The following is a 27144-nucleotide window of genomic DNA, read 5'->3' as shown; positions in this document are numbered from 1 at the left end:
CACACACACTGTGCTCAGTCTGACTCATACACAACCATACTCAGCCTTACACTTAAACACAGACACACATACACACCGGCACCAGCCGCTCTCGTTAGCTGTCTCTGTTCAGTACAGCTGCCTCCCTCACTCCTGAAATTGAAACTGTAGTTCATCTTCAGTGTAGTTCATATATAGAAGGGTAGAACATTAGAACGTTTCTAAAGGTTTCTGACTAACAGGGGCCCTAAAGCTCACTTCACAGCCAAACTGGAAACATCCTTTTTTATCTTTTTTTTTCTGACAGGAAAGATTAATAAACAAATGACCATTGGGTAGGCAGTGAACTGTGTAAATGCTCTCAGTAGAAGCCAGGGTGTCTATTATGAGTTATCAGAATGAAATAATGGGTGTGACTGCATAACTATTAACATTTGTTTTTAATCATTAAAGTTGTGAAAACCCTACAGTTTTCTTCTTTCTATTGTCATATTTAAAGTTTTCTTTTTCTATGCACTGCTGCAAATCTCTGCTGTTTTGCTTTCAGGCCAGAGTTGTCATGGTATCGGACCAGTTTCCTTAAAAATGTCTTCACTGATATGCGATTCAACATTTTTGCTGATATCAATCTGATTCTGATATGTGATATCGGATCGGTATCATGTCCAACAAGCACTCTCTGGTTGACACACACACACACACACACACACACACACACACACGCATCCCAGCACTCAGACTCTTACACACACAAATCTGCACTCTGCCTGATATACTCACACACACACACTCAGTCTGTCACAAACACACACACACACAAATCTGCACTCTGCCTGATATACTCACACACACACACTCAGTCTGTCACACACACACACACACACACAAATCTGCACTCTGCCTGATATACATACATACACACACCCACAGGCACTCAGCCCTAACATACACACACACACACACAAATCTGCACTCTGCCTGATATACATATACACACACACCCACAGGCACTCAGCCCTAACATACACACACACACACACACACACCCAACCTGACATACACACCTGCACTCACCATGACACACACACACAGACACCACATGGGACTCGAGGAATGATGTAATCATTTCCGAATTCGGCCAGTCGCCCTCCCCCATGACTCCATACGCTCTTTACTGGAGCTGAATTCCAACTGTCACGTCACTGCTTCATAAATGTGAACGAATGTATTGCTACTCTGACACTGCAGTCTTTGACCCCGCGGATGGGGCCACAGAGCTAGATGACCTCCCCAAGTCCTACCAACTATGTGAGAGATGAAACTCGGCAAGATATTGAAATCACAAACGTGGGGCCACACATCACCCAACCACACTGTAGCACGTTCTTCATCTGGAAAATGCAGGTCAAATCCAAATAAATGATGAGCACATACCGAGTTCAGATTCAGAAGACACCTGTAGGCAGGTACATACCTGCCTCATGGTGGCCTGAAATCAACCTGTCTGATCTGTGTATGTTCCAGTCAGGTCTCTCAGGTCTTCAAACAGTAATCTACTGGTGATTCCTAAAAGCCGATTAAAGATTGGCGAGGGTGCTTTTAGCCACTATGGCCCAAAGCTCTGGAATTCTCTTCCTGAAGAGCTCAGAGGCATTTCATCCCTGCATAGTTTTAAGAGCAGTCTCAAAACATTCCTGTTTAGATCCGCTTTTAGTTAAAACTATTAAGATAGAGTTTCTTATCTTATTTACTTTACTTTTTATTATCTTACTTACTTCACTTTTTACTTTTTATGTTATTTTAATATTTTTATCTTTAATTTCTTTTAACATTTTCTTCTGTCTTTTTGTCTTTGTCTTATCTCCTTTTAATGTTTCTTTTATTTATACTGTAAAGCACTTTGAGTTACATGTATGTATGAAAGGTGCTATACAAATAAAGATTATTATTATATTATTATTATCTGGTTTTCTCTAAGCTAGGGTTGGGGTTAGGGTACTCTTAGCTAAACCCTCACATGGGCTAAGCAAATGCTACAGTGAGGGAAACATAAACACACTCCTCTCTTCAGTTTCATGTTTGCCAAGACTACCCCCCCCATACACACATGGCTGGAAGTGGGGTGGGTGAGCACACGAGCAAAAGGTGAAAGGATATTCCCAAACATCTGAAGACAACAGAGCGATCAAACACACACACTGACATGCCACCCACACACCAGCCATAATGGTTATCTTGGACCTGCTGGTGTGAGTGTTGAGACAGATCTGGGAGTTTCTGTGAGTCATAGTAGTGCAAGGAAGTAATGAACTCAAGACTTTACAGAGCTTACCCTGGAGCAGTAGGGAGTAACCTGGAGTAGAGTTAGGGTAATGATGTAGGATTAGGGTAATGATATAGGGTTAGGGTAATGATGTAGGGTTAAGATAATAATAATAATAATAATAATAATAACTTTATTTATATAGCACCTTTCATACATAAATGCAGCTCAAAGTGCTTCACAATAAAATTTGATAAAACAGAAAAAATAAAACACAATAAGTAATACCGAACAACTAAAACAATTAAAAGTAGATATTTAATAAGATATCAAATCATTAAATTATAAAATAAAGTATAAAAAATAAAAAAAGAACAACAGTCCATCAATTGTAACAGCTAATAGAAAGCTAGGTTAAAAAGAAAGGTTTTCAGCTGCTTTTTAAAGCTAGTAAGACTCTGTTCTTGACGAATGTTAACTGGTAAAGAGTTCCTGATTTTTGGAGCGTAAAAACAGAAAGCTGCTTGACCAGTCTTTTTGTGCTTCATTCTGGGAATTTTAAGTAAGCTAGCTCCCGATTATCTTAGTGCACGATTTGGAACATAATCCATCAGACACTCTGAGATGTATGTATGCGCTAACCCATTTAGAGATTCATAAACCAATAAGAGAATTTTAAAATCAATCCTAAATGATACAGGTAGCCAATGAAGTGAAGCTAAAACAGGTGTTATATGAGATGTATGTAGGTGCTAACCCATTTAGAGATTTATTAACCAATAAGAGAATTTTAAAATCAATCCTAAATGATACAGGTAGCCAATGAAGTGAAGCTAAAACAGGTCTTATATGAGATGTATGTAGGTGCTAACCCATTTAGAGATTTATAAACCAATAAGAGAATTTAAAATCAATCCTAAATGATACAGGTAGCCAATGAAGTGAAGCTAAAACAGGTGTTATATGAGATGTATGTAGGTGCTAACCCATTTAGAGATTTATTAACCAATAAGAGAATTTTAAAATCAATCCTAAATGATACAGGTAGCCAATGAAGTGAAGCTAAAACAGGTCTTATATGAGATGTATGTAGGTGCTAACCCATTTAGAGATTTATAAACCAATAAGAGAATTTAAAATCAATCCTAAATGATACAGGTAGCCAATGAAGTGAAGCTAAAACAGGTCTTATATGAGATGTATGTAGGTGCTAACCCATTTAGAGATTTATTAACCAATAAGAGAATTTTAAATCAATCCTAAATGATACAGGTAGCCAATGAAGTGAAGCTAAAACAGGTCTTATATGAGATGTATGTAGGTGCTAACCCATTTAGAGATTTATAAACCAATAAGAGAATTTTAGATCAATCCTAAATGATACAGGTAGCCAATGAAGTGAAGCTAAAACAGGTCTTATATGTTCCCTCTTTTTTGTACGTGTTAAGACTCTGGCTGCAGCGTTCTGGACAAGTTGTAGTCTGTCAATTGTGGTTTTGGGCAGTCCAGTGAATAATGCATTACAGTAGTCTAATTGTGAAAAAAAAGCATGGATCAGTTTTTCAGCATCTTGCAGTTTAAGAAAGGGTCTCACTCTCGCTACATTTCTTAATGGAAGAAAGCTGTTTTGATCTTTCCATTTTGGAGCCAAATTTCCTAATTTATTTAAAACGTGAGTTCTTTCTGCTTCATTAACAATTATAAGAATTTCAGTTTTATCTTAATTTAATTAAAAAACATTATTATTCATCCAGTTAATTATACTTGATAAGCAGGTTGTTAATTTATTTAAGGCACTTGCATCTTTTGGCTCTACAGAAATATATAATTGTGTATCATCAGCATAGCTGTGATAGCTGACTCCATGCTTTTTAATTACATGACCTATCAGAAGCATATACAAGGACAAAAGATATGGACCTAACACAGAACCCTGTGGAACACCATATAGTAGATCATATTCCTTAGAGCGGTGGTCAGCTATGCTGACAAAGTATTTGTAATGATGTAGGGTTAAGGTAATGATGTAGGGTTATGGTAATGATGTAGGGTTATGGTAATGATGTAGGATTAATGTAATGATGTAGGATTAATGTAATGATGTAGGGTTATGGTAATGATGTAGGGTTATGGTAATGATGTAGGGTTATGGTAATGATGTAGGGTTAGGGTAAAGATGTAAGGGTTAAGGTAATGATACAGGGTTATGGTAATGATGTAGGATTAATGTAATGATGTAGGATTAATGTAATGATGTAGGGTTATGGTAATGATGTAGGGTTATGGTAATGATGTAGGGGTTAAGGTAATGATGTAGGAGTTAAGGTAATGATGTAGGGGTTAAGGTAATGATGTAGGGGTTAGGGTAATGATGTAGGGGTTAGGGTAATGATGTAGGGGTTAGGGTAAAGATGTAGGGTTAGGGTAAAGATGTAGGGGTTAAGGTAATGATACAGGGTTATGGTAATGATGTAGGGTTTAAGGTAATGATGTAGGGGTTAAGGTAATGATGTAGGGTTAGGGTAAAGATATAGGGTTAGGGTAAAGATGTAGGGTTAGGGTAAAGATGTAGGGGTTAAGGTAATGATACAGGGTTATGGTAATGATGTAGGGTTTAAGGTAATGATGTAGGAGTTAAGGTAATGATGTAGGGGTTAAGGTAATGATGTAGGGGTTAGGGTAATGATATAGGGTTAGGGTAATGATCCTATAAGCGCTACTGTTTCCAGGCACACTGGTGTGGGCCTCACTGACTCTCTTCCAGGCCAGTGTCGGTGTTGACATGTCTACTCCTTTCGTGTAGTAGGAAGCACTGTAAAAACATTTCAGCCTGGGATTTTTGTTATTTTGGAATGTGCATCTTTTAATCAAGTAATTTAAGTTTTTTAGATTTTGTATTAATAGTTTGAATATTTCATTTTATAATTAAATTAATTACACTAATAATTTAATCTAATTAATATTATATAAGCTGAGAAGGACTTTAATCCACTGAAGCAGTAAACCCTAATTCTTTAGCAGCTTAAACTAGTGACTTGTACACCAATTAATTTCTCTAAACTAAAGAAAATGGAAAGAATGAAAAACTGTTTAGTTAGTACTTATTTTTTCACATTTACATTAGAATTTACTTTCACACTAGAAATAGCGTATATGTATACAAGAAAATTCTCCAATTTGGGCAATTTATGGTTAACAACTTCCCTAAACATATGGCGACATTACTATGTGGCCACACACTGCCTCTCTCTCTACACTACAGCATTCTGTACTGCTCTAACGGCGGGAGAGAGACATTGAGACAGAGAGAGAGAGAGAGACTCTGTCCACATCCCCAGCAGTAGTTTTGCCTCCATCTGCTTGTCTTCTAGAGCGGCTTGGGTGGTCACAGAACACTTGACATCCTGATGCACTTCAGCAGTTCTACAGATACACAACCTTTGTAGAAAAATAAATGTGCCATTCGTCACCACATATGCTGATTCGGTGTGTGTGTGTTGGGGGGGGGGGGGGGGGGATTTGGCAGGCTGGGCAGGGCAACACTCCTCTCCTGTTGCCTTTTCTGCTTTTAGGAACCCCCCCCCCCCCCCCCCCCCCCCCCTCAGGTCTCTGTATGTCTGTGTCTCTCTCAGGTCTCTGTATGTCTTTATTTCTCCATAGTGATTTTAAAGAGACTGGACAGATGGTTTTTCTTTCTTTTTCAAGAAGCAGTCACTTTTAAAAGGAGACAGACTGTAGACTGTATGTTCTAGATGTTTAATTTTCTTCTTGTGTGTGTGTGGCCCATATGTTCTGGAGATGGTTGCCTGTTTGCATATCTGTCCTATCTAATCTGTTCTGCCTACACAGACAGGAGGAACGCTTCGCCCAGCAGCAAGGTTGTGTATTCTGTCCGTTCTGATGGAATGCAGGCGGCAGTGACAGCGTGACCCCGTGCAGTGACACACCCAGGTCACTCAAACCTCACAGATTACTCTCCTCTTAAACCTCACAGATCACTCTCCTCTTAAACCTCACTCATCACTTTCCTCTCAAACCTCGTGGATCACACCCTACTTTTCGAGGCCCAGCAGGGTTGTGTTGTTTATATTTTTTGAATGCACCACCAAGAAAAACAAACTGTTGATGAGAGCAGTCTCACAGCTGGTATTTTCCGCTGCATCATAGAGTGCGTGTGTGTGTGTGTGTGTGTGTGTGTGTGTGTGTGTGTGTGTGTGTGTGTGTGTGTGTGTGTGTGTGTGTGTGTGTGTGTGTGTGTGTGTTCTGGTGGAGCACGGTGTCAGTGTCAGTCATGTCTAGACCATTCTCTCTCACTCACCTACTCACAAACACACACATGCACTCTCACTCCAAGCACATTATGGTGAGCTGCTTTATGCTGGGTATGTGTGGTTATGTGGGTGTTTGTGGTTATTGGGGGTAATGTGGGGTGTGTGTGGTTAAAGGGGTTATGTGAGATGTGTGTCCATCTCTTGGCACTGATATATGGCCTGACAGTTGGGCTGAGAGAGAGTCCATAGACTCCTCAGAATGGGAAAGTATAGGAGGGCATAACCGCACACCCATCACCACACTCTCACTCTAGGGTTACAGATTGCGTTTTGGTACTTTCATGTTGCAAAATATGGTTTGCATTTGCTGGGAGGGTCCGTGGCCAAGTGAGCAAGAGGCCTGTGTTTCTGATTCTATTGCTCATGTTCTTATGCATATTCAACAAAATGGTCTGACGCACATACACAAACACACACAACACAAACACACACAACACAAATCCAAGATCAAATCCAGGTATTGGCAAGAGAAGAGAAAGAGAGAAATAAAATTTTTTTAAATATCAGTTTAGACTGTAACATAAAACTATAGAAACTGCAGTAACCCAGAGGATAATCTTAACCTTAACCCCTAACCCTAACCCCTAACTCTAAGACTGAACTGCAGATTAGAGAGCACAGAGGAGACATTACACCCTGAATGTCACAGCATAACTGTGTGTATGTGTGCAAGTGTGTCTGTGTGTCTGTGCATGTATTCGCGTGTGTGTGCTTGTGTGTGTGTGTGTTTGTGTGTGTGCGCGGGTGTGTGTGCGTGCGTGTATCTTTGGAACTGTAATTCTTATACTGTGACTGATACTACAAATTTTTACAAACATTTGAAAAGAATTTGCAACTGGTATATTGGGCTTCAGATTAGATAAACACATGATGAATGATTTATTGCTGCCCTAAACCTTGAAGAGAGCTGGAGCCATATTTGTTCATTGTGAAGAAACAAACATACTGTATCCATCTTGTTGAGATTGTCACCCTATATCACTATGAGAACTTAACCCTAGCCCTAACCCTATCTTAATCCTAGCCCTAACCCTAACCCTGTTAGTCATATAAGCTACACATTTGGCTTCTTGTCTCAGTGCCCACATACAGCCTGGATCATATTGCGTCACTCTGGTAACTGTCATTAAACTATATTGCCATCAGCATGTATTTAGATGTTTCTGAAGACCTAAAGGAAGGTGAACATTAGAGGTGCTACCTGGCAGGTGTCCTCTGCAGCTGTAGTAGAAGTGACGGCAGTAGCTGGTGCAGAGGACCGGCAGGTCCGGCTGGCGTAGTGACACCGACTCGTGCTTGGCTGAGCGGAAGAGTGAGTGTGCTTGAGGTGAACACGGGGCACACTTAATCTCTTCTAGCAAGCGAGAGCACTCCGTGTCATTGGAAAACATCTATGGAGGTGAGACAGAAATCACAACAGCAACTGATCTTACAATGATAGTGATATTCTCATAGTGATATTCTCACAGTGATCTTCTCACAGTGATATTCTCAGTGATCTCATAGTGATGTAGTGATATTGCCATTACATCTCATTACTTCTCCATCTTCATCTCTAACTATGTTGAATGGAGGATTCCTTTGTTCTATTCAAATCAGAATTTATTAGTCTCAAGTGTAGGTACTGAAATCCAGATTTCATGAATCCTGGAGATCACTGTGGAAATGCAGAAAGGGAATTGCTCTGATCAGATTTGGAGTGGGTTTGACTAGTCAACCAATGGGAAAATGTTGGATTCGTAGCAAATTGCTCCTTTTCATGTCTACAGATATATAAACAGATACTAGATAGCCTAAAATAAACTCTTCATTTACTAGGACAGCATGAGTTTTGAAGCCCATTCTTGTTGCCTAAGTTGCAGCCACTACTTTTTGTAGTTTTCGTAGTTTTTGAGTGTCCCACTGGCAGGCTGTGATATTCCTATTAAACAAGAACCTCAGGTGAATTACTGGTCAGTATGACTGTTATGAGCTTCTGATAATAATTTTAAAAAAAGCTTATTCTCTTTTGCAGTGGGTTTTACAGGCTCACAAATGGTTAATCCCAAACTACGCATTCTGTGCCAAAAGAGCGAACAAAGTGAAATTAAGTGTGTGTTCGATACGTTACTCTAGCCACCAAACAAATGTACACAAACAGACCAGGGCTGACAAAATTAGCAGGTTTATTTATGTAACAAATTAGCTGTAATAAAACAACGGTGTAATGGGCCTCTCTGTGGCATGTACTAGCCTGGCCTGCTACAGCACGCTCTGTGTGAGGTCTGTGTGTAAACACCCGTTTGGAGATAGACAGACACATCATTCCACTGCTGGTATCAACAAATTAGTCGTCTGTCCAACTCAATTAGTGCCAAAGAGTCTGCAGACACTGCAAACCACCCCAACTGCTGCTACAGCAACCAACAGCCTCGAGAAATTTGGAGTTTGGACTTCATAGTCCAGTTAATCTAGGAGATTAATCTAGGAGGTTGTGGTAAACAAGAGGATCTTATGGCTGCACTAGTTTCAGGTCAATATATTCTCGAGATCACCACTGCTAAACACAGACTACTCAAAAATACAGAGGAACGAACTCTAGAAATGCCACCCTGACCATATGCCATGGTGACAAAATGCCACCCTGACCATATGCCACCCAAGGAAGCAGAAAGCATTTCTATTGCCCAGCATGGGCACACTGCTTCTGATGTTGTTACAGAAAAGCATCTTGAGCTCTTCAGCCCTGAACTGCCCAATGATTTAGTGTCCCACACTGGCACATGGTCCATGAAGAAGCGTGTGTGCTGTCAGCCATGACCTGTGCCCATATGCTCCTGGGACGAGCTCCAGTCATGCCACCACCCACACCACAAACAAGAACTGTTCTGTTTGTTAATGGAAAATAATCCACAAAATTGTCATGTGCTCTAAAATTTGGACAGCAGTTCTGAAAAAGTGGTTTCAAAACAAAAAACATCAGTGCAACTATGTCATAATACAGATCTCAGCCTATTTACGTCATACATAACTTGACAAATTGCTCCAAAAAACAGCATGAATTAGCTGCATGTACGAACAAACTCAGATCACAAACTCCATCACTGAGCACATATTTAAGCCAGTTCATACACTGAGGTCTGTCATAATTGAGATGGTATAAAAGGTCCTTTAAACTAGAAGTAGACATAAAAGCTGTGAATTGTGCTTCCACTCCAGATCAAGTCAGAGTCAGCACCCATGCTACCCCTAACCCCTAACCCTAACCCTGTCCTCCTATGTGACCATTCAGTTGTTTTTTGTCACTGTTCTTTACTCTTTGCTATCATTACATGTGTTGTAATTAGATCTTGTGTATGATTAGCAGGATGGGACTTTGCAGCATTTTTTAAGGTTAGCACAGTTCCCAGAACAAACATAAAAACACACAAAGGGACTCTTGTTAACAATCGCTTGTCATTCCCTCCCTGAATCATAGACAGTGCAGTCACAACAGAACCAGGATGGTTATGTTGTGACTGCATATATGTGCATGATCACGAGCCTGTAGCACTATATGACACTATAGCACTATAACCCTAACCCATAATACGCAGTCACAGATCACAGTGTCCTGGTGGAATCCCACATTAACCTGAAAACTACTTACAACCCCCCCTTTCCTGGGGTAGTCGGTGCAACCCAGTTGGGTGTTTAACAGCTTAAGTTAAAACACTTCTGGCCTTTTGGGAATAGGTGTAAGGTTGTGAGGGGTGGGGGAGTAGAACAAACTCTCAACTGCATTAACACTCGGGCTGAGGCGCAGAGTTAGACTGTGCTCTCGGCTTCACCCATTAGCGAAACTAACAAATACAATGGTGTTGTTGTTATTCTTTTACCATACGCTAATAAGACTCCGTGTGTGGGCAGGGAGGAGGAGGAGGAGGATGAAGAGGAGGAAGAGGAGGAAGGGGAGGAGGAGGAGGAGGAGGAGATGCTTACTCCTTTTTGTCCTTTTCAGACTCGGTCCTATTTGCATGACTTGAGCAAATTAAATGATGCACTAAAGTGCAATGCCACCCAACCACATGTTGATTTCCCGAGGTTGTTTACCATGAGAAAAGGGGGGGGGGGGACCGATCTCGCTAACGAAGTGCAGAAGTTTTCATTTGTTCGATTGTTGAATTTAACTCCTGTGCCAATTCACCGTGAACAGTCCCGTTAAACTCAAACTAGGTTCGCGAAACGTCGCACATTGTGTGTGCCCATTTGTTCCGGTAATGACAAACGGACGTCAGTTCACACGAGACAGTGAATGACAGGTTAAAGTGATCCTCACCAAAAGGTTGCAGCATGTGCACATGTCGGACATTTGCACACTGAACACACACATGCACGTGTGAACAGAAACACACATGACAACACCAGGCGTTACAAACACTGATCCACGATATATCCGACCCGTCTGAATGTGCGGACACATGGAAACACTGTAATGCTTTTGAAGGCTTGGAGACATCTATACGTGATTATGTCCACTTTGGCCTCGTGTAGTTTTGCCCCATTTCGGATTGAGCAATATCGGAATGCTCGTAACATGTTGCTGTAACATCACAACCATCACGTGTATTATAACACAAGGTAAACACATTAAACGCAGCTATACTTCTCCCCCACCGCGAGGACAACGGGGCAGTTTGGACACCATGTGGCCCAAGGCGCAGTACGTACCCTGGCGTGTCTCCGGGGCAGGACGGGTTCCGGGGCTCTCCGGGTGGGACAGCAGGACACACGAGGATACAGCTGGACACAAACGTCCCCGCCGCTCGCCTCCACTGACGGCTTTCGCTCTTTTTTCTTCAGACGTTTCGGCAGACTCCCGTCGTAACACCTCCTCCTCCTTGGACTGATTTCACCTTTTTCGCCAAATTTTGCATCACCACCCTCCCAAAGGTTGACAGCGATTACCAACACGAGCACAAATTTTAAATGCCTCATATCAGAAAGGACCAGTGCGACTGTCACCAAACACCGACGTGTCGCCTCTTCCACCCAAATGTTTACTGGGACTCAATTACTATCGACGTTCTACTAAAGATTTATTCCAGCTGAGCATACACGAGCTAAACTCTACGAGTAAAGTAGTTTGAATTAAATAACAGTCAAGTGTCAGGCAATAAAGTGCTAGTTATGATGTCATAACTCATAAGAAAAAATATTTTCTTGAGTAATGATCCGAAAAAAAAAAAACAAATCGAAGTCGCCCACAGTAATATAGAGTAATATCGAGTAATGTCAGCAGTTTCCTTGCGCAAGTTAAATCCCGGTGGTGCTCAGTGGTTGGTGCGTTTGATCAAAAGACTCGCACTAAGTTGTGTCCTGCAATGCCTTCAGCACGCGCACATGTTTCTCTCACTCTTTCCACCTTCTTTTTAACCAGCGCGCGAGAAGCAAGCAGGATGACGTTCACCACGTGAACGCGCAAAAGTCGCGTTCATAAGAGAAGACACTTTCCTACCTGTTGGGACAGGACGACGGACGGAAAGCCTGATGTCAAAACCTATCGGAAACACAGTAATACACCCAGCCATACTCAGCTTCATGCATAGATCCTCCCTATTTTAAAATTAAATAACGTTTGCACTTTTAAATCACTTTACAAATATTGCACGTCAAATATTAAAAAATAGGCTTTCATTACATGACAGTTAAAGCCCAGGGAAAATAACAGATGTGAAGGAAATAGGAAAAAAAGACTTTTGGTCAATGTCTTTTCAGTAAAACACATTTGACTATATTGTGTCATAGTCAGTATTTTTTTAAATACAGATTCACTAAAACATTTTACTGACGTAGATCCTGGAACAATAACCCTAACCCTAACCCTAACCCTAACCCTGGAACAATAACCCTAACCCTAACCCTAACCCAATGTTCTACTCATGGCAATGAGATAATGGAATCTCCCCTTTAACGTTTTGGTGATTACTCTCATGGGGCTAATCAGGAGAGCTGAGCAGGACAGGTAGAGTTGATTAGAGCATGCAGCTATTACACTGGTGGGGACGCTAGGATGTCTGGCATTTCTGTTCTTCAGAAGACTCCTGATAAGACAGAGCCAAATGCAGGACAAGTTCTCTTTTTTCTCATCTTCAGAAAGATCTACAGATTGCCAGTCCATAGGGGAATGTCCTTGGAAATAAGGGAGAGAAACAGAGAGAGAGAGAGAGACAGAGAGAGCAGACTTCAGATTAGCTCCATTATCACACCTGCTCTTCCTTGGGGGTCAGAACTTTGCCTGCTTATCATCACAGATCAGTAACAGCAGGAATGCTCAGTGATTAGCCAGTGATGTGAAAGCTGCCTGGAGTATTATTTTCTGTAGTTAACATATAAGTTCTATTATTCAGGCAGGCAAATTACTATATTAGATGTGAAAGCACTATGCAGTAAGGATAAAGTAAAGTTGTGGGGATGAACATGCAGTTATGTCTTTGGGTGTGTTATAGGTGTGTTCCAGGTGTGTTTCAGGTGAGTGTTGCAGGGCAGGTTACAGGTGTGTTCCAGGTGAGCGTTGCTGGGTGAGTTACGGGTGTGTTTCCAAGTGAGTGTTGCTGTGCGGGTTACAGGTGTGTTCCAGGTGAGCGTTGCTGGGTGAGTTACGGGTGTGTTCCAGGTGAGCGTTGCTGGGCGGGTTACAGGTGTGTTCCAGGTGAGCGTTGCTGGGTGAGTTACGGGTGTGTTTCCAAGTGAGTGTTGCTGTGCGGGTTACAGGTGTGTTCCAGGTGAGCGTTGCTGGGCAGGTTACAGGTGTGTTCCAGGTGAGCGTTGCTGTGCGGGTTACAGGTGTGTTCCAGGTGAGCGTTGCTGGGTGGGTTACGGGTGTGTTCTAGGTGAGCGTTGCTGGGCAGGTTACGGGTGTGTTTCCAGGTGAGCGTTCCTGGACAGGTTACAGGTGTGTTCCAGGTGAGCGTTCCTGGGCGGGTTACAGGTGTGTTCCAGGTGAGCGTTCCTGGGCAGGTTACAGGTGTGTTTCAGGTGAGCGTTGCTGGGTGGGTTACGGGTGTGTTCCAGGTGAGCGTTGCTGGGCGGGTTACGGGTGTGTTCCAGGTGAGTGTTCCTGGGCAGGTTACAGGTGTGTTCCAGGTGAGCGTTCCTGGGCAGGTTACAGGTGTGTTCCAGGTGAGTTTTGCTGGGCAGGTTATGGGTGTGTTCCAGGTGAGTTTTGCTGGGCAGGTTACAGATGTGTTCCAGGTGAGTTTTGCTGGGCAGGTTACAGGTGTGTTCCAGGTGAGCGTTCCTGGGCGGGTTACAGGTGTGTTCCAGGTGAGCGTTCCTGGGCAGGTTACAGGTGTGTTCCAGGTGAGTTTTGCTGGGCAGGTTATGGGTGTGTTCCAGGTGAGTTTTGCTGGGCAGGTTACAGATGTGTTCCAGGTGAGTTTTGCTGGGCAGGTTAGAGGTGTGTTCCAGGTGAGTTTTGCTGGGCAGGTTACGGGTGGTTCCTTTGCTTACTTTACAGTCAGGCATACATAAACATTATGTATGATTATTCAGTCTACAAAACAGTGATGACCTGATGAAGACCAGTAGGCTGAGTGACCTCTGATCCTATCAGAAAATGACTATGGGAGCACTGGCATTACATGCAGGGAAAATCCAATATAACCCTGCTGCCCACTGACCTGAGACCAGCCCAACATAACCCTGCTGCCCACTGACCTGAGACCAGCCCAACATAACCCTGCTGCCCACTGACCTGAGACCAGCCCAGTGTAGACTTTCTGTTCAACAGCCTGTAAAATGTGGGATGCAGCTGCTCACTGGCCAGAGAAGGCCTCTGTCCTAGGAGGTTGTCCTACGAGTGGAGCAGACAGAGGCAGAACCCCAGCTCAGCTCTTCCTCCTGGGCCCGCAGAGTCACTGCACATGCATACACACACGTGTACTTCTCTGGTGCTCTCAGATGACAGATACACTGTTAATAGAGTTTTACATACAGTGCTGTCAGCTTTGGTTCCCTTTCGAGAACTACCATCATTATGTTAATTTAAAGGTCTAGCAAAAAATTAAACAACTGCAAATAATAAATGAAAAATTTATTAAAAATTAAGCACCTGCAAATGATACATTAATATCTGATTAAAATCTCTTCAGCGTGTCCTGGTTCTTCCCAGGGGACCAGATGCTTGAACCACCTCAACTGGCTCCTCTCTACATGGAGGAACAACGACTCTACTCCTGCATTTCAGCTGTTTGTATTTGCTATCTCATTCTTTCGGTCCCCACCCAGAGCTTGTGACCATAGGTAAGAGTCGGAACATATATTGACCAGTAAATTGAGAGCTTTGCTTTTTGGCTCAGCTCTCTCTTCAACACAATGGTCTGGTACAGTGTCCGCAATACTGCAGCCGCAGCACAGATTCGCCTGTCTCTCGTTCCAGCCTTACCTCACTCATGAACAAGAACCCGAGATACTTGAACTCCTCCACTTGAGGCAAGGACTCACTCCCGACCCAGAGAAGGCACTCCACCCTTGTCTGACTGAGTGCCACAGTCTCAGTTTTAGAGGTGTTGATTCTCATCCCGTCCGAGAGCTGTAGTTCCTGCCTGATGATGCCAACAGGAACATATCATCCGCAAAAAGGAGACATGGAATCCTGAGGCCACCAAACTGAACCCCCTCCACCACTTGGATACGCCGAGAAATTCTATCCATAAACGTTATGAACAGAATCGGTGATAAAGAGCAGCCTTGGTGCAGTTCAACTCGTAACGGAAACGGAAACAGTCAGCATTTTGCAAATGACATAATGCTAATTTGCCCTGGTAGAATTTCTTCATTTGTTAGCTACATTTAATGTCTTATGGACAGTATTGGTCTAAACAACTGCTACTCATAATAAATTGAATTTCATTCATCCCCAAGAAAATGGAAAAAGTATTGGATGTGGTACACAAAGCTGTTTTTCCAGTTATGCTGAATCATAAACAGCTCAAGGACAAGACTTCCCATATAGCACTGCATGCTTACAGTGACTTTTTCTTTTGGTTTTCATATAAAATGCACTTCAGTGGTTTAGGGTTGGCCAAGCACATAACCTGAGATGGGCTTTTCCAGAATAGTTCTTGCTTGTCATTTGGGAAAGTCCCTGGGTGTAAAATAGGACTTCTCAATCAGAAAGGCAAAGTATAACTGTGGTCCTTCACCACTTTAAGCAAACCACACATTGATATGGGGGGCAAACAGTCTCTGACCACACAGGGACCACCAAGGTTCTAGAAGTGGCAAACTGACTTGTGATGAGTACATATAGGTTCTTACTGTTCTCTTCAACACACATGCACACACAATTCATGACTTCACATACAGGTGACTCTTACAGATAACTGTTAGGAGTTATTAGAGCTGGCTAGTTTCAGGCCTGTACCATGGAAGTGGCTAGCCACTAACCATTATCTTAACTCTAACCCTAGCCTCTAACCACTGTCTTAATCCTAACCCTAAAGCGACTGGGTTAATCCTAAATCCACAGTCTTAACCCTATGCCTAACCCAATTCCCTGAGCCTCTAACCATTGAGCTAACCCTAACCCTGTAAACACTGCAGCATCTCTGAGCAGTTTGTCTGCTAACTGGGTTATGGAAGTGAACTGGGTTAAGAAATTAATCAGGTTATCATCATGGTGTTTCTATACTTTGGGGCTCGTGATTTATACAACTTTACCTTTTTTGGCGTGGTTAGAATTATCCTTAATCGAAATGAACTTATTTATGATTAATTCATAATCAAATATTTTATCTAAAACTCTGTCTGTCAACGATGTCTGACTGTTAATGAAGTCTGTTTGAGCTCAATTCAGCATTAACATAAGCCATTACAGCTAGACCTGCTGTGGGGGGGCGGGGGGGAGGGGCGGGGTTGGGTGGTTCCCAGTATTCATCAGGTCTATTCACGGGCACGTATATTACTATGAACACACTGAATGTAGAAGTGACCCTTGGTCATGTGATACAGGATGTTGGTTACAGCAATGCCCCAGCGATTCATGCACACCTCAGATCATAACATAGGGGTGTCTGTCAAAGTGTCTGTGATGTCTAATGAGGCCTCACCATCTGTTTGTGAATGCTTTAGAGGGAGAGAGAGAGGAGTGATCCAGTAGCCCCTTTTAGTAGTGTACACAGGCCCTAGTTTCCACTTCAAAAGCTCTAAACCCATAAGGATGTTTTAAGGGTGTATGTGGAGAGTCTTCCTCCTGTGAAAGACTCAGAGTGTCAGTGGTCCCACTGGAATGAATCCCTAGGAGCAACAACCACTAAATCAGTGACTCTAGACCACAGTGACTCTGAGTCCTGTCTGCTGTCTCCAGTTATCCAGTTAACCCTAACCCTAACCCAGTTATTCTCTATGCCTTTCATTCTCCTTTACTGATCTCTTTGTCTCTCTTGCTTCACTCTTTTCTTCTCAATCTGCTTCTCTCTCTCTCCCCCCATTCTTTTCATCCCTATTGTTTTTAGATAGTTAATCAGACTGCAGATTTGACACAGATTTGGCACCACAGAGTTCACTCCTTCCCCATTCTACCAGTCTTCCTTCCCCAGCACCTCCTCACTACCCAGAAGATCCTAACACCCCAAAACTAAACATTAACCCTAACCCTAACTCTAACACCCTAACACTAATCATTAACCCTAACTCTAACACCCTAACACTAAACATTTACCCTAACCCTAACTCTAACACCCTAACACTAAACATTAACCCTAACTCTAACACCCTAACCCTAAACATTAACCCTAACCATAACTCTAACACCCTAACCCTAAACATTAACCCTAACCATAACTCTAACACCCCAAAACTAAACATTAACCCTAACTCTAACACCCTAACACTAAACATTTACCCTAACCCTAACTCTAACACCCTAACCCTAAACATTAACCCTAACCCCTCTCTGTCAAACATGTGATCCTCCTCCTTCTTCACTTCTTTTTATGTCAGGGCCATATTGTGCTGATGAGAGTGGAGGGATGAGAAGCTAACACTGGTGTGTTGGCCTGCAGGCAGAAAGGGGGATCTTTCTCTCTCTCTCTCTCTCTCTCTCTCTCTCTCTCTCTCTTTCTCATAATAAGACATGGCACCTCACATCCAGAAAGACTAGTGCGAGGCTAACACACTGAAAGGCTAGTGCAGGTTTAGCATGCAGATGGTTGTCTTTTTCCCCTCCTCCACCCTCTTTCTTGCTGCAATTATTTGTAAATGGTTCCAGTAGGAGCCAACAGACCAGACCAGTAGATGTTTTGCCCATATGTGACCGTGAATGTGAGAGTCATTATTAGGTCTGTGTATTGCACACTGTATTCCTAATGGTTAGAGGGTGGAGCAGGAGAATATTGGGGCGGAGCTATAGAGCGCTGGTGTGGGGGAGGGGCGGAGCTATAGAGCGCTGGTGTGGGGGAGGGGAGGAGCAGTAGAGCGCTGGTGTGGGAGAGGGGTGGAGCAGTTGAGCGCTGGTGTGGGGGAGGGGCGGAGCAGTAGAGCGCTGGTGTGGGGGAGGGGCGGAGCAGTAGAGCGCTGGTGTGGGGGAGGGGCGGAGCAGTAGAGCGCTGGTGTGGGGGAGGGGCGGAGCAGTAGAGCGCTGGTGTGGGGGAGGGGCGGAGCAGTAGAGCGCTGGTGTGGGGGAGGGGCGGAGCAGTTGAGCGCTGGTGTGGGGGAGGGGCGGAGCAGTAGAGCGCTGGTGTGGGGGAGGGGCGGAGCAGTAGAGCGCTGGTGTGGGGGAGGGGCGGAGCTATAGAGTGCTGGTGTGGGGGAGGGGCGGAGCTATAGAGCGCTGGTGTGGGGTTTGACACACGCACCCCCCCCCCCCTCCCCTCAATGATCGACACACATACACCGCCCCGGTAACAATTTACACTCGCCACCCCCTCCTGGTTAAAATCTCACTCCAAGCGATCTTGAAAAGGTAGAAAGGTAGATCTTTCTGACTTGGTCATCTTATAAGTAGCTCGCAAGCTGAAAACTTGTGGGCACCCCTGCCTTACATCTAACCCTTATACCCTAACCATAACCCTTAATCCCTAATCCCTAACCCTTACCCGCTAACCCTTAGACCTGAACATACTGAGTGTGTCTGAGTGCTACCAGTCATTTTCCAAGCAGATTCAGTTATTCACACTGAAAAGGAGTTATATGGAAAATGTTCCTAAAGTAACGGTTTTAAGATATACAGTACATTTGAATGTCATCGTCACCTACACAAAAAGGTGGACATGAGCTAATGCAAGAGTGATTAATTATACCAGTGTTTATATTAGGGGAACTGAACTACTTTTCCATGATTGTGATTACCATAGTTCTTCCAGACACGTTGGTGGCCCTCATCCCATGTACGTTTACAGAGGTTATATTTGACTTCAAAGGGTGAGCACTTTGTGCCTGAGACATCAAACATGAAATTCATATCAGGTAAAATGAACTATGATGAATATATCCCTGATGTTATGCTCAGGAATATTCCATTATTTGTCGGCACACACCAGAGCCAAAGTTGACCGTTTGCAAGTAAACTGCTTTACTCACGTCTATACACCATTGATGTACAGTGTGTGTGGGAGGTGAATGTGTGGCGTGCTGTTGGTTCAGCCTGTTGTTTTCCTCGTGTTTCTTAGATGGAGCTTTTATGTCCAGGACTGGACATGTGTAGGGGACGATGAATATGGAAGTTCTTTCAATGGTGCTGTCATCTTTTCATCTACACAGGAGTGGTCCATTTTACTGTGATTGGAAAGTGTTTGTGGTGCTGTGAAAAGTTTGTGGTCCCACTCTGTGAATGAAGTATGCTGGCCCAGTCCTAATGTCACTCTCCCTTTTAACATAACATAATATCCAAAGTGAAAACATTCATTTTCATCTTGGATCTGATTGGATCTGATTGGCTGTAATGAGTCAGGCCTAACGGGATCTTTTTTTTTGCTTTTTTCCCCTTAAGGGAGGGTTCACCGTGTTTTTCTGTTACCACCCCTAGTTGTGAAACACTAATACACACACACACACACACACACACACACACTCCCAGACTCTCTCTCTCTCTCTCTCTCTCTCTCTCTCTCACACAGACACACACACACACACACACACACACACACACAAACACACCTCTGCCCATAGAATCTGCGTGTCACTCATATGACTTAACCCTAACCCTAGCCCTAACCCTGAGGGTATCATCACTGTAGATGCAGTGTCAGGTTGTACCTGTACATCAGCCCAGAGAGAAACAGCCAGTGTCAGACTGAGATGGGTAGACCCAGCAAACCTGTACCCTTATGTAGAACGGGTTATTGGTAGGGGTAGGTGTTAGTGGTAGGGGTAGGGGTAGGGGTTAGAGTGTTAGGGGTAGGGGTAGAGGTAGGGGTAGGTGTTAGGGTTAGTGGTAGGGGTAGGTGTTAGAGTGTTAGGGGTAGGGGTTAGAGTGTTAGGGTTAGGGGTAGGGGTAGGGGTAGGTGTTAGGGTGTTAGGGGTAGGGGTAGGTGTTAGGGGTAGTGGTAGGTGTTAGGGGTAGGTGTTAGGGTGTTAGGGGTAGGTGTTAGGGTTAGTGGTAGGTGTTAGGGGTAGGTGTTAGGGTGTTAGGGGTAGGTGTTAGGGGTAGGTGTTAGGGTGTTAGGGGTAGGGGTAGGTGTTAGGGTTAGTGGTAGGTGTTAGGGGTAGGTGTTAGGGTGTTAGGGGTAGGGGTAGGTGTTAGGGTTAGTGGTAGGTGTTAGGGGTAGGTGTTAGGGTGTTAGGGGTAGGTGTTAGGGTTAGTGGTAGGTGTTAGGGGTAGGTGTTAGGGTGTTAGGGGTAGGTGTTAGGGTTAGTGGTAGGTGTTAGGGGTAGGTGTTAGGGTGTTAGGGGTAGGGGTAGGTGTTAGGGTTAGTGGTAGGTGTTAGGGGTAGGTGTTAGGGTGTTAGGGGTAGGGGTAGGTGTTAGGGTTAGTGGTAGGTGTTAGGGGTAGGTGTTAGGGTGTTAGGGGTAGGGGTAGGTGTTAGGGGTAGGTGTTAGGGGTAGTGGTAGGTGTTAGGGTGTTAGTGTTAGTATTAGTACCCTTGCTGTACCATCCTCACTCCTGCACTGAATCATGGAGGAAGAGGAGGGTGACGACAGTTCTGAGTCTCTAGACACACATTTACTCACATATACAACTCTTAAGACTTAAGATGTGTGCTAACACACAGACATATATAACACAGTCATAAATAGTCAAATAAACATGCATACCCTGACACACATGTTCAGGAATGGCCACCCCCCCCCCCTTCCCCACACACACACACACACACACAAGCACACATACATACTCGCATACATACACACATGCTCCTGGTTGTCTATATAAGATACACACGTATACTCAGAAAAGGCCATAGTACACACACATATAAATACACAACACATACATCTGCTGTCTTTACCAACTAACTGACGTCATCTTCTCCAAAAGCCCACAACTATGTCTCAGCCAGGCAGCAAATGAAGCAGGGCCATTTACCATAAACAGACTTCACATTTGGGTGCCTTTGTGTGGGAAAGATTATGTTGTAAATATTCTGGAGAATAATGTATAAATCAGGACAGTGCAAAACCCCAAGTTTATCTTCGGCTAATTGCTGTGAGGCAGCCAGGGCACTTGTGCTGCTTGCAGTCTGGACGGTGCATTCCAGATAGTGGAGAGAGAGAGACCACCAGAGACTCTAAGTATGTTTTATTGACTTAAGATGTATAAAGAGCCTGATAAAGAACTTCCCTCTCCTGGCCATCTGTCTGCGGTCCTGACAGCAGAGGCGAGTGCTGTGTGCTCAGTGTGGGTCAGACGCTACTGAGACGCTACTGAGACGCTACTGAGACGCTACTCCGGTCTGCATCCTCTGTTCATGCTAGCGCACTGCATCCTGGCATTCATGACGCACTACAGGTCTCTAATCTAGGTTTCCAATGTCAGTCTCACGTGATGTACACAAACTTTGTTCCTGCTGCAGACACTGCAGTCACTGCAGGCTCCACTGAGCTGTAAGACTGTTGGGTTATTGTTGTTATTATTATTATTATTATTATTATTATTATTATATGTTATTTTCCTGTGCATCTGGCCCATTAAGAAACTGGAGCTTTTTCACTGTTCAAAAGAAATGGATCAAAGTGATCAAAGATGCTCTTCGGGCTAGGGATCTACTCTAGGGATCTACTCTAGGGAATTACTCCAGGGAGCTACTCCTGGGAGTTACTCTAGGGAACTACTCTAGAGAGTTACTATAGAGAGCTACTCTAGGGAGTTACTCTAGAGAGCTACTCTAGGGAGTTACTCTAGAGAACTACTCTAGGGAGTTACTCTAGAGAACTACTCTAGGTGCATGTGCGAGTGTCAATTGCTAAGCGGGAAGACCGCTAGCAACCGCGGACAATCTATAATAGTAGCAAAAATATAAACGATGCAGCGCTTTGGTGCATGGCACTATAGTGAGATATTTTTAGAACAGGCCCGCGGGCGACTCATGACGTCCTCGCGGACGACACGTTGGTGACCCCTGATCTAGGGAGTTACTCTAGGGCGCTACCCTAGGGAGTTATTCTAGGGAGTTACTCTAGGGCGCTACCCTAGGGAGTTATTCTAGGGAATTACTCTAGGGAGTTAAATGTAAAATGTAAATGTGCCGTATTTTGTCAATTGTGATTTTTACACCGCAATCGAAATTTGTCCTCCGCTTTTAACCCATCTTTGCAGTCAGAACACACACACACACACACACACACACACACTAGTGATTACTAGGGGGCTGTGGATCACACGTGCCCAGAGTGGTGGGCAGCCCTAGCCCGGCGCCTGGGGAGCAGTTGGGGTTAGGTGCCTTGCTCAAGGGCACCTCAGTCATGGCCTCAGGTCTGGGAATCGAACCCACGACCCTCCGGTCACAAGACCAGTTCCCTAACCACCAGACCATGACTGCCCCAAAGCTAGGGAGTAGCTTTTCCCCAGTTCCTCTTAAGTCTGAAGTTTCCAGCCTGATTTTAGGCTGAGTCGCCTGCCAAACACAAGTACTTTGCAGGTTCTAAATATTTGTCTGGTGAATTGGACAGTGTACTGTTGTGGCTGCAGCCCTGTGAGTGAACATCTAAACACCCTCAGGGACTTTAGTCCAGCCTTGTCCACACATAGACCTTCTTCTGCATCTCACCTACTCTGTCAGGACTTCACCTCCATACAGCAGCACCTGAGTTCTCTCCACCCAATGACTGACAACAATGACTGAAACCTTCAAACCACTAAGTCTGCCAGAGCACCTTCATGGTGCCTTGTTTGAGGGACATATTTGTCATATTTGTCTTCTGTTACTAACACATGTAGTAAAATATGTATATTTTATAGAAAAAAGTGAAGCTGGTTGCATTGTCCTTTTTTCCACCGGCGAAGACCCTTTCCACACTCCAATACTTAAATTGTATTGGTTGCTTGTCAAAACTTTATTATATGCCTAATTCAAATTTTGTTTGTATACCTTGATAATTCCACTTTGTGCACTGGCTACTAAATGCTTAATAAACTTATAATAATATTTTCAACAGTCGCCACAAATAGTCAGGATGGTATACAGATAGTGTCTCAATAATTGTTTTACGAGTTGTTTGAACTACCAGTGTGTCACATCATCTGAAACCTGAGTAAATATTTATCAGTGGAGAGAAGGAGTGTGGATTATACTTTCACTAGTGACTGTAGCGCTCGACTCCGCGTTTAAACTTGCCGCGTCTTACTTAAGCCTTCGACCACAGAGAGCGGTCTACAGTCCACAACAAACCATCTCTCCAATGAATTGGTCAATTTGTCCGACGTGGACTTTGACATTTTGTTTCTTAATTTGAACCCCGACATGTGGTCGAGTGTTGACTGGCGACACTGTTTGCTCGTACTAGTAATACATTTAGCAACTAAGTTATCATTACTGACCTGCGCGTTAGCCCCAACATATTTTGCGTTGAGGTGGTAACGAAGGGTGTAAGTGCTCTTGTGATGCGCGAACTCCTTCCTACATAAAGTGCAAATAACACTATTTGTGTTTGTACTTCCATCTGGAAGTTTCTTATATTTAAATTTCCCATCCACCAGCGTAGGCTCTTCACTCATCTCCATCATGCTCATCTTATTGTGCGTCCATATAATCTGTATGTCTGGAACTCGTGCACTGAGAAACATTCCACGGTGCAAAAGTGTCTCATGCGTTAAATGCGTTAAAATGCGTTTATTTTTTTAGTGTGTTAATTTTTTTGTAATGAATTAATCGAAATTAACGCATTAAAGTCCCACCACTATATATATAGTATTTGCTCACCTTCCTTGACTCATGATATATGTCTCTATAGAGAGAATGATAGAGAGAGGGCAATCATGGTCTGGTGGTTAGGGAACCGTTCTTGTGACCAGCAGGTCATGGTTTCGATTCCCAGGCCTGAAGCCATGACTGAGGTGCCCTTGAGCAAGGCATCTAACCCCAACTTCTAACTGGGCGCTGGGCTACGGCTGCCCACTGCTCTGGGCACCTGAGCACCACAGCACCCTAGTGATCACTAGTGTGTGTGTGTGTGTACCACAGCCCCTTAGTGATCACTAGTGTGTGTGTGTGTGTGTGTGTGTGTGTGTGTGTGTGTGTGTGTGTGTGTGTGTGTACCACAGCCCCCTAATGATTGTGTGTGTGTGTGTGTGTTAACAGCACAGATGGGAAAATGTGGAGGACAAATTTTGATTGAGGTGAAAATCACAATTGACAAATATGGCACATTTTTAGAGCAATAGAAGGAGAGAGAGAGCGATAGAAGGAGAGAGAGAGAGATAGAGATAGAAGTCAGCATCAGCTTTGTGTCAGTTGTGGCGTGAGATGGCGGTCACTAGCACTCAGTGCAGAGTGTCTCCTAGAGTTCACATGTCTGAGGACCACCGTGCTGGGGGCCTTCGCCTTCATATCTGTGGACTGCCTGCTCCTCGTTTCCATGGGAACAAGCCATGGTAGTCACAGGAACTAGGAGTAGTAATTACAAAAGTTGCTGTAAATACAAAATGTACAAGTAACAGGAAGGAGAAGGAGAATCTGACCAGTGCGCGTATATTCAGACTTCACCATGTGCATTTAGAGCATATGATCAGAATAGCTACAATCAGAACCCAATGAATACAGTCATAAATTCCCTCTCTGTGTCTCTCTCTCTCTCTCTGTCTCTCTCTCTCTTTGTGTGTCTCTCTTGCTCTGTCTGTCTGTCTCTCTCTCTCTGTCTCTCTGTTTCTCTCTCTGTCTCTCTCTCTCTCTGTCTCCCACTCTCACACACACATACTACACATTACACACACAGCCTTTCTTCCTCCATATTCCTGGCTTGCTGGTTCCATGGCAGCGTAGGGTAATGGTAGGAGGTCTCCCCTCTCACTCCACTGTTGTCTGAAATTCTCTATTTCAGGTTTCCTGCAGTCCTACTCCAGTTCAAGGTCTTGCTGCCCACCCATAGAGGTTATAGGGCTTCCCAACTGCACTGTGCAGCACTCTCCTATGTGGGTGGTCCAGTAGGGTCCGGCTGAGGCACAGGTGGGGCATTGTAGAGTTGTTCACAAATATGGCCCCCCACCAACAACCCCTCCTCCACACACACACACGAATATACACACACCATCCATTCCCACATGGAAAGGTGGACCACATTTTCAAGAACTCTCCATCAGACCATTAAAACACTGAAGGTACACAGTGGAATGGAATAAATAAATCAGCTTGATAGCTGAAAAGACTACGCACATATACACACACACACACACACACACACGCGTGCGCACATACTCACACACACATGACCACAAACACATGTACACACATACATACACATACACACACATTATAACACCCATTATATATTTCCAACTACCACATCAAAATATGTTCCTCTGTGTTCACTGTCAATTGTTTCTCTAGTAAATTAGAATGTGATCCTGACACCAATACAACAACAATCAACAAAACCCAAAGGAAAGTTAAATTCCTGTGAGCTGCCTTGTAAATAATTATAGTTCTGCTGACTGTGTTGTCCAAAGTTTACAGGGCAGGTTCACTGCACTCTGTCTCTTGTTTGGAACCACCAGTTAGATGTTGATATATGGCTGATGTGGTGCTGCACACAAGACACAGGCCAGTCGTGATCATAATAAACAGGAGCACGAAGAGAGATCTGAGCTACAGAGACCCTCTAACCCTAACCCTAGATCTGAGCTACAGAGACCCTCTCACCCTAACCCTAGATCTGAGCTACAGAGACCCTCTAACCCTAACCCTAGATCTGTGCTACAGAGACCCTCTAACCCTAACCCTAGATCTGTGCTACAGAGACCCTCTAACCCTAACCCTAGATCTGAGCTACAGAGACCCTCTAACCCTAACCCTAGATCTGTGCTACAGAGACCCTCTAACCCTAACCCTAGATCTGTGCTACAGAGACCCTCTAACCCTAACCCTAGATCTGAGCTACAGAGACCCTCTCACCCTAACCCTAGATCTGTGCTACAGAGACCCTCTAACCCTAACCCTAGATCTGAGCTACAGAGACCCTCTCACCCTCTGCCCTCCCCAACTTACCTTGTAAAGTCATTTCTAAATATTGTTTATTAATAATAATATTGTTGTCATCAAATTGTCTTTTCAAATGAGTTTAGTTGTACAAATGACTGTGTGTGCATGTATGGTATGTGTACCCCTTACTGAGGATATGTTTGTCAATCACAATTGACAAAATATGGCACATTTATTTACATTTACATTATGTTCATGCAATCAATAAAGGAATAATAAATAATATAAAAGAATAGACCTGCTAAACATGCTAAATAGCTGTGTACATGTGTATAACCACACATCTAACCCTCCTTATGCAACAAAACAATTTCACAACAGGACTTTAAAGATCCCTTGAGAAATATCATGTACTTTTAGCTGATGATTTTTTCCCCCTGAAGGTTGAAACCTTCAGGATCTGGTAACCAGCTCTAAGCCTGTGCCATTCCCTGTTCAGGTCTGTGTAACTCTGTCCCATTCTCTGTGCAGGTCTGTGTAACTCTGTCCCATTCTCTGTGCAGGTCTGTGGAAGGCCACATCTGGGTTTCCACCTTTGGGGATCAGATATTTTTTGTTTGACACGGATACCATCTCTAAAAAAAGAATGGCCCTATCTTGACCCAATCAAAGACACAGACCCTGTGAGCATAAGGGATGGGGGCATGCAGGCATCTAACACCAACCATGTAGTGAAAAAGGTCAGAGGTCATGATAAAATGGTTGTCCCCATGGGTCAAGAGGCACGGCAGCCTCCCCTTATGGTCAAGGGTAAGATAGCTTCACATCCTTACATGCGTGACCCCTAACCCTAACCCTAATCGTGTTTCAGTGTAGTGGGGGTGGAGTGACGTGTCTGAGTGAAGGATGTGGGTGTGTCTGAGTGTCTATAATTGAAGGATGTGGGTGTGTCTCTGAGTGAAGGGTGTGGGTGTGTCTCTGAATAAAGGATGTGGGTGTGTCTCTGAGTGAAGGATGTGGGTGTGTCTGAGTAAAGGAT

The 27144-nt window shown here is 43.8% G+C and overlaps 1 protein-coding gene across 2 annotated transcripts in view; it reads right to left on the bottom strand.

The window, feature by feature from the left end:
* hhip (hedgehog interacting protein) overlaps positions 1-11963 on the bottom strand; it is a 50423-nt gene extending 38460 nt beyond the window's left edge. The window contains exons 1-2 of one of the 2 annotated variants that reach the window (XM_076975644.1): positions 11263-11963; positions 7775-7964 (exon numbers count right to left, since the gene is read on the bottom strand). In XM_076975644.1, coding sequence (XP_076831759.1) covers positions 7775-7964; positions 11263-11529 — 457 coding nt within the window. In that variant the 5' untranslated portion in view covers positions 11530-11963. Of the gene's footprint in view, positions 1-76; positions 2440-7774; positions 7965-11262 lie in introns of those variants that run through there. The other variant, XM_076975646.1, reaches the window with a different exon arrangement.
* Between the last annotated feature and the right edge of the window lie 15181 nt (positions 11964-27144).

This window comes from Brachyhypopomus gauderio, chromosome 15 (genome assembly GCF_052324685.1).
Source record: "Brachyhypopomus gauderio isolate BG-103 chromosome 15, BGAUD_0.2, whole genome shotgun sequence".
Classification (NCBI taxonomy): domain Eukaryota; kingdom Metazoa; phylum Chordata; class Actinopteri; order Gymnotiformes; family Hypopomidae; genus Brachyhypopomus; species Brachyhypopomus gauderio.
Note: the sequence above shows the minus strand (reverse complement) of the source record. Positions and strands in the feature narration are given on the sequence as shown.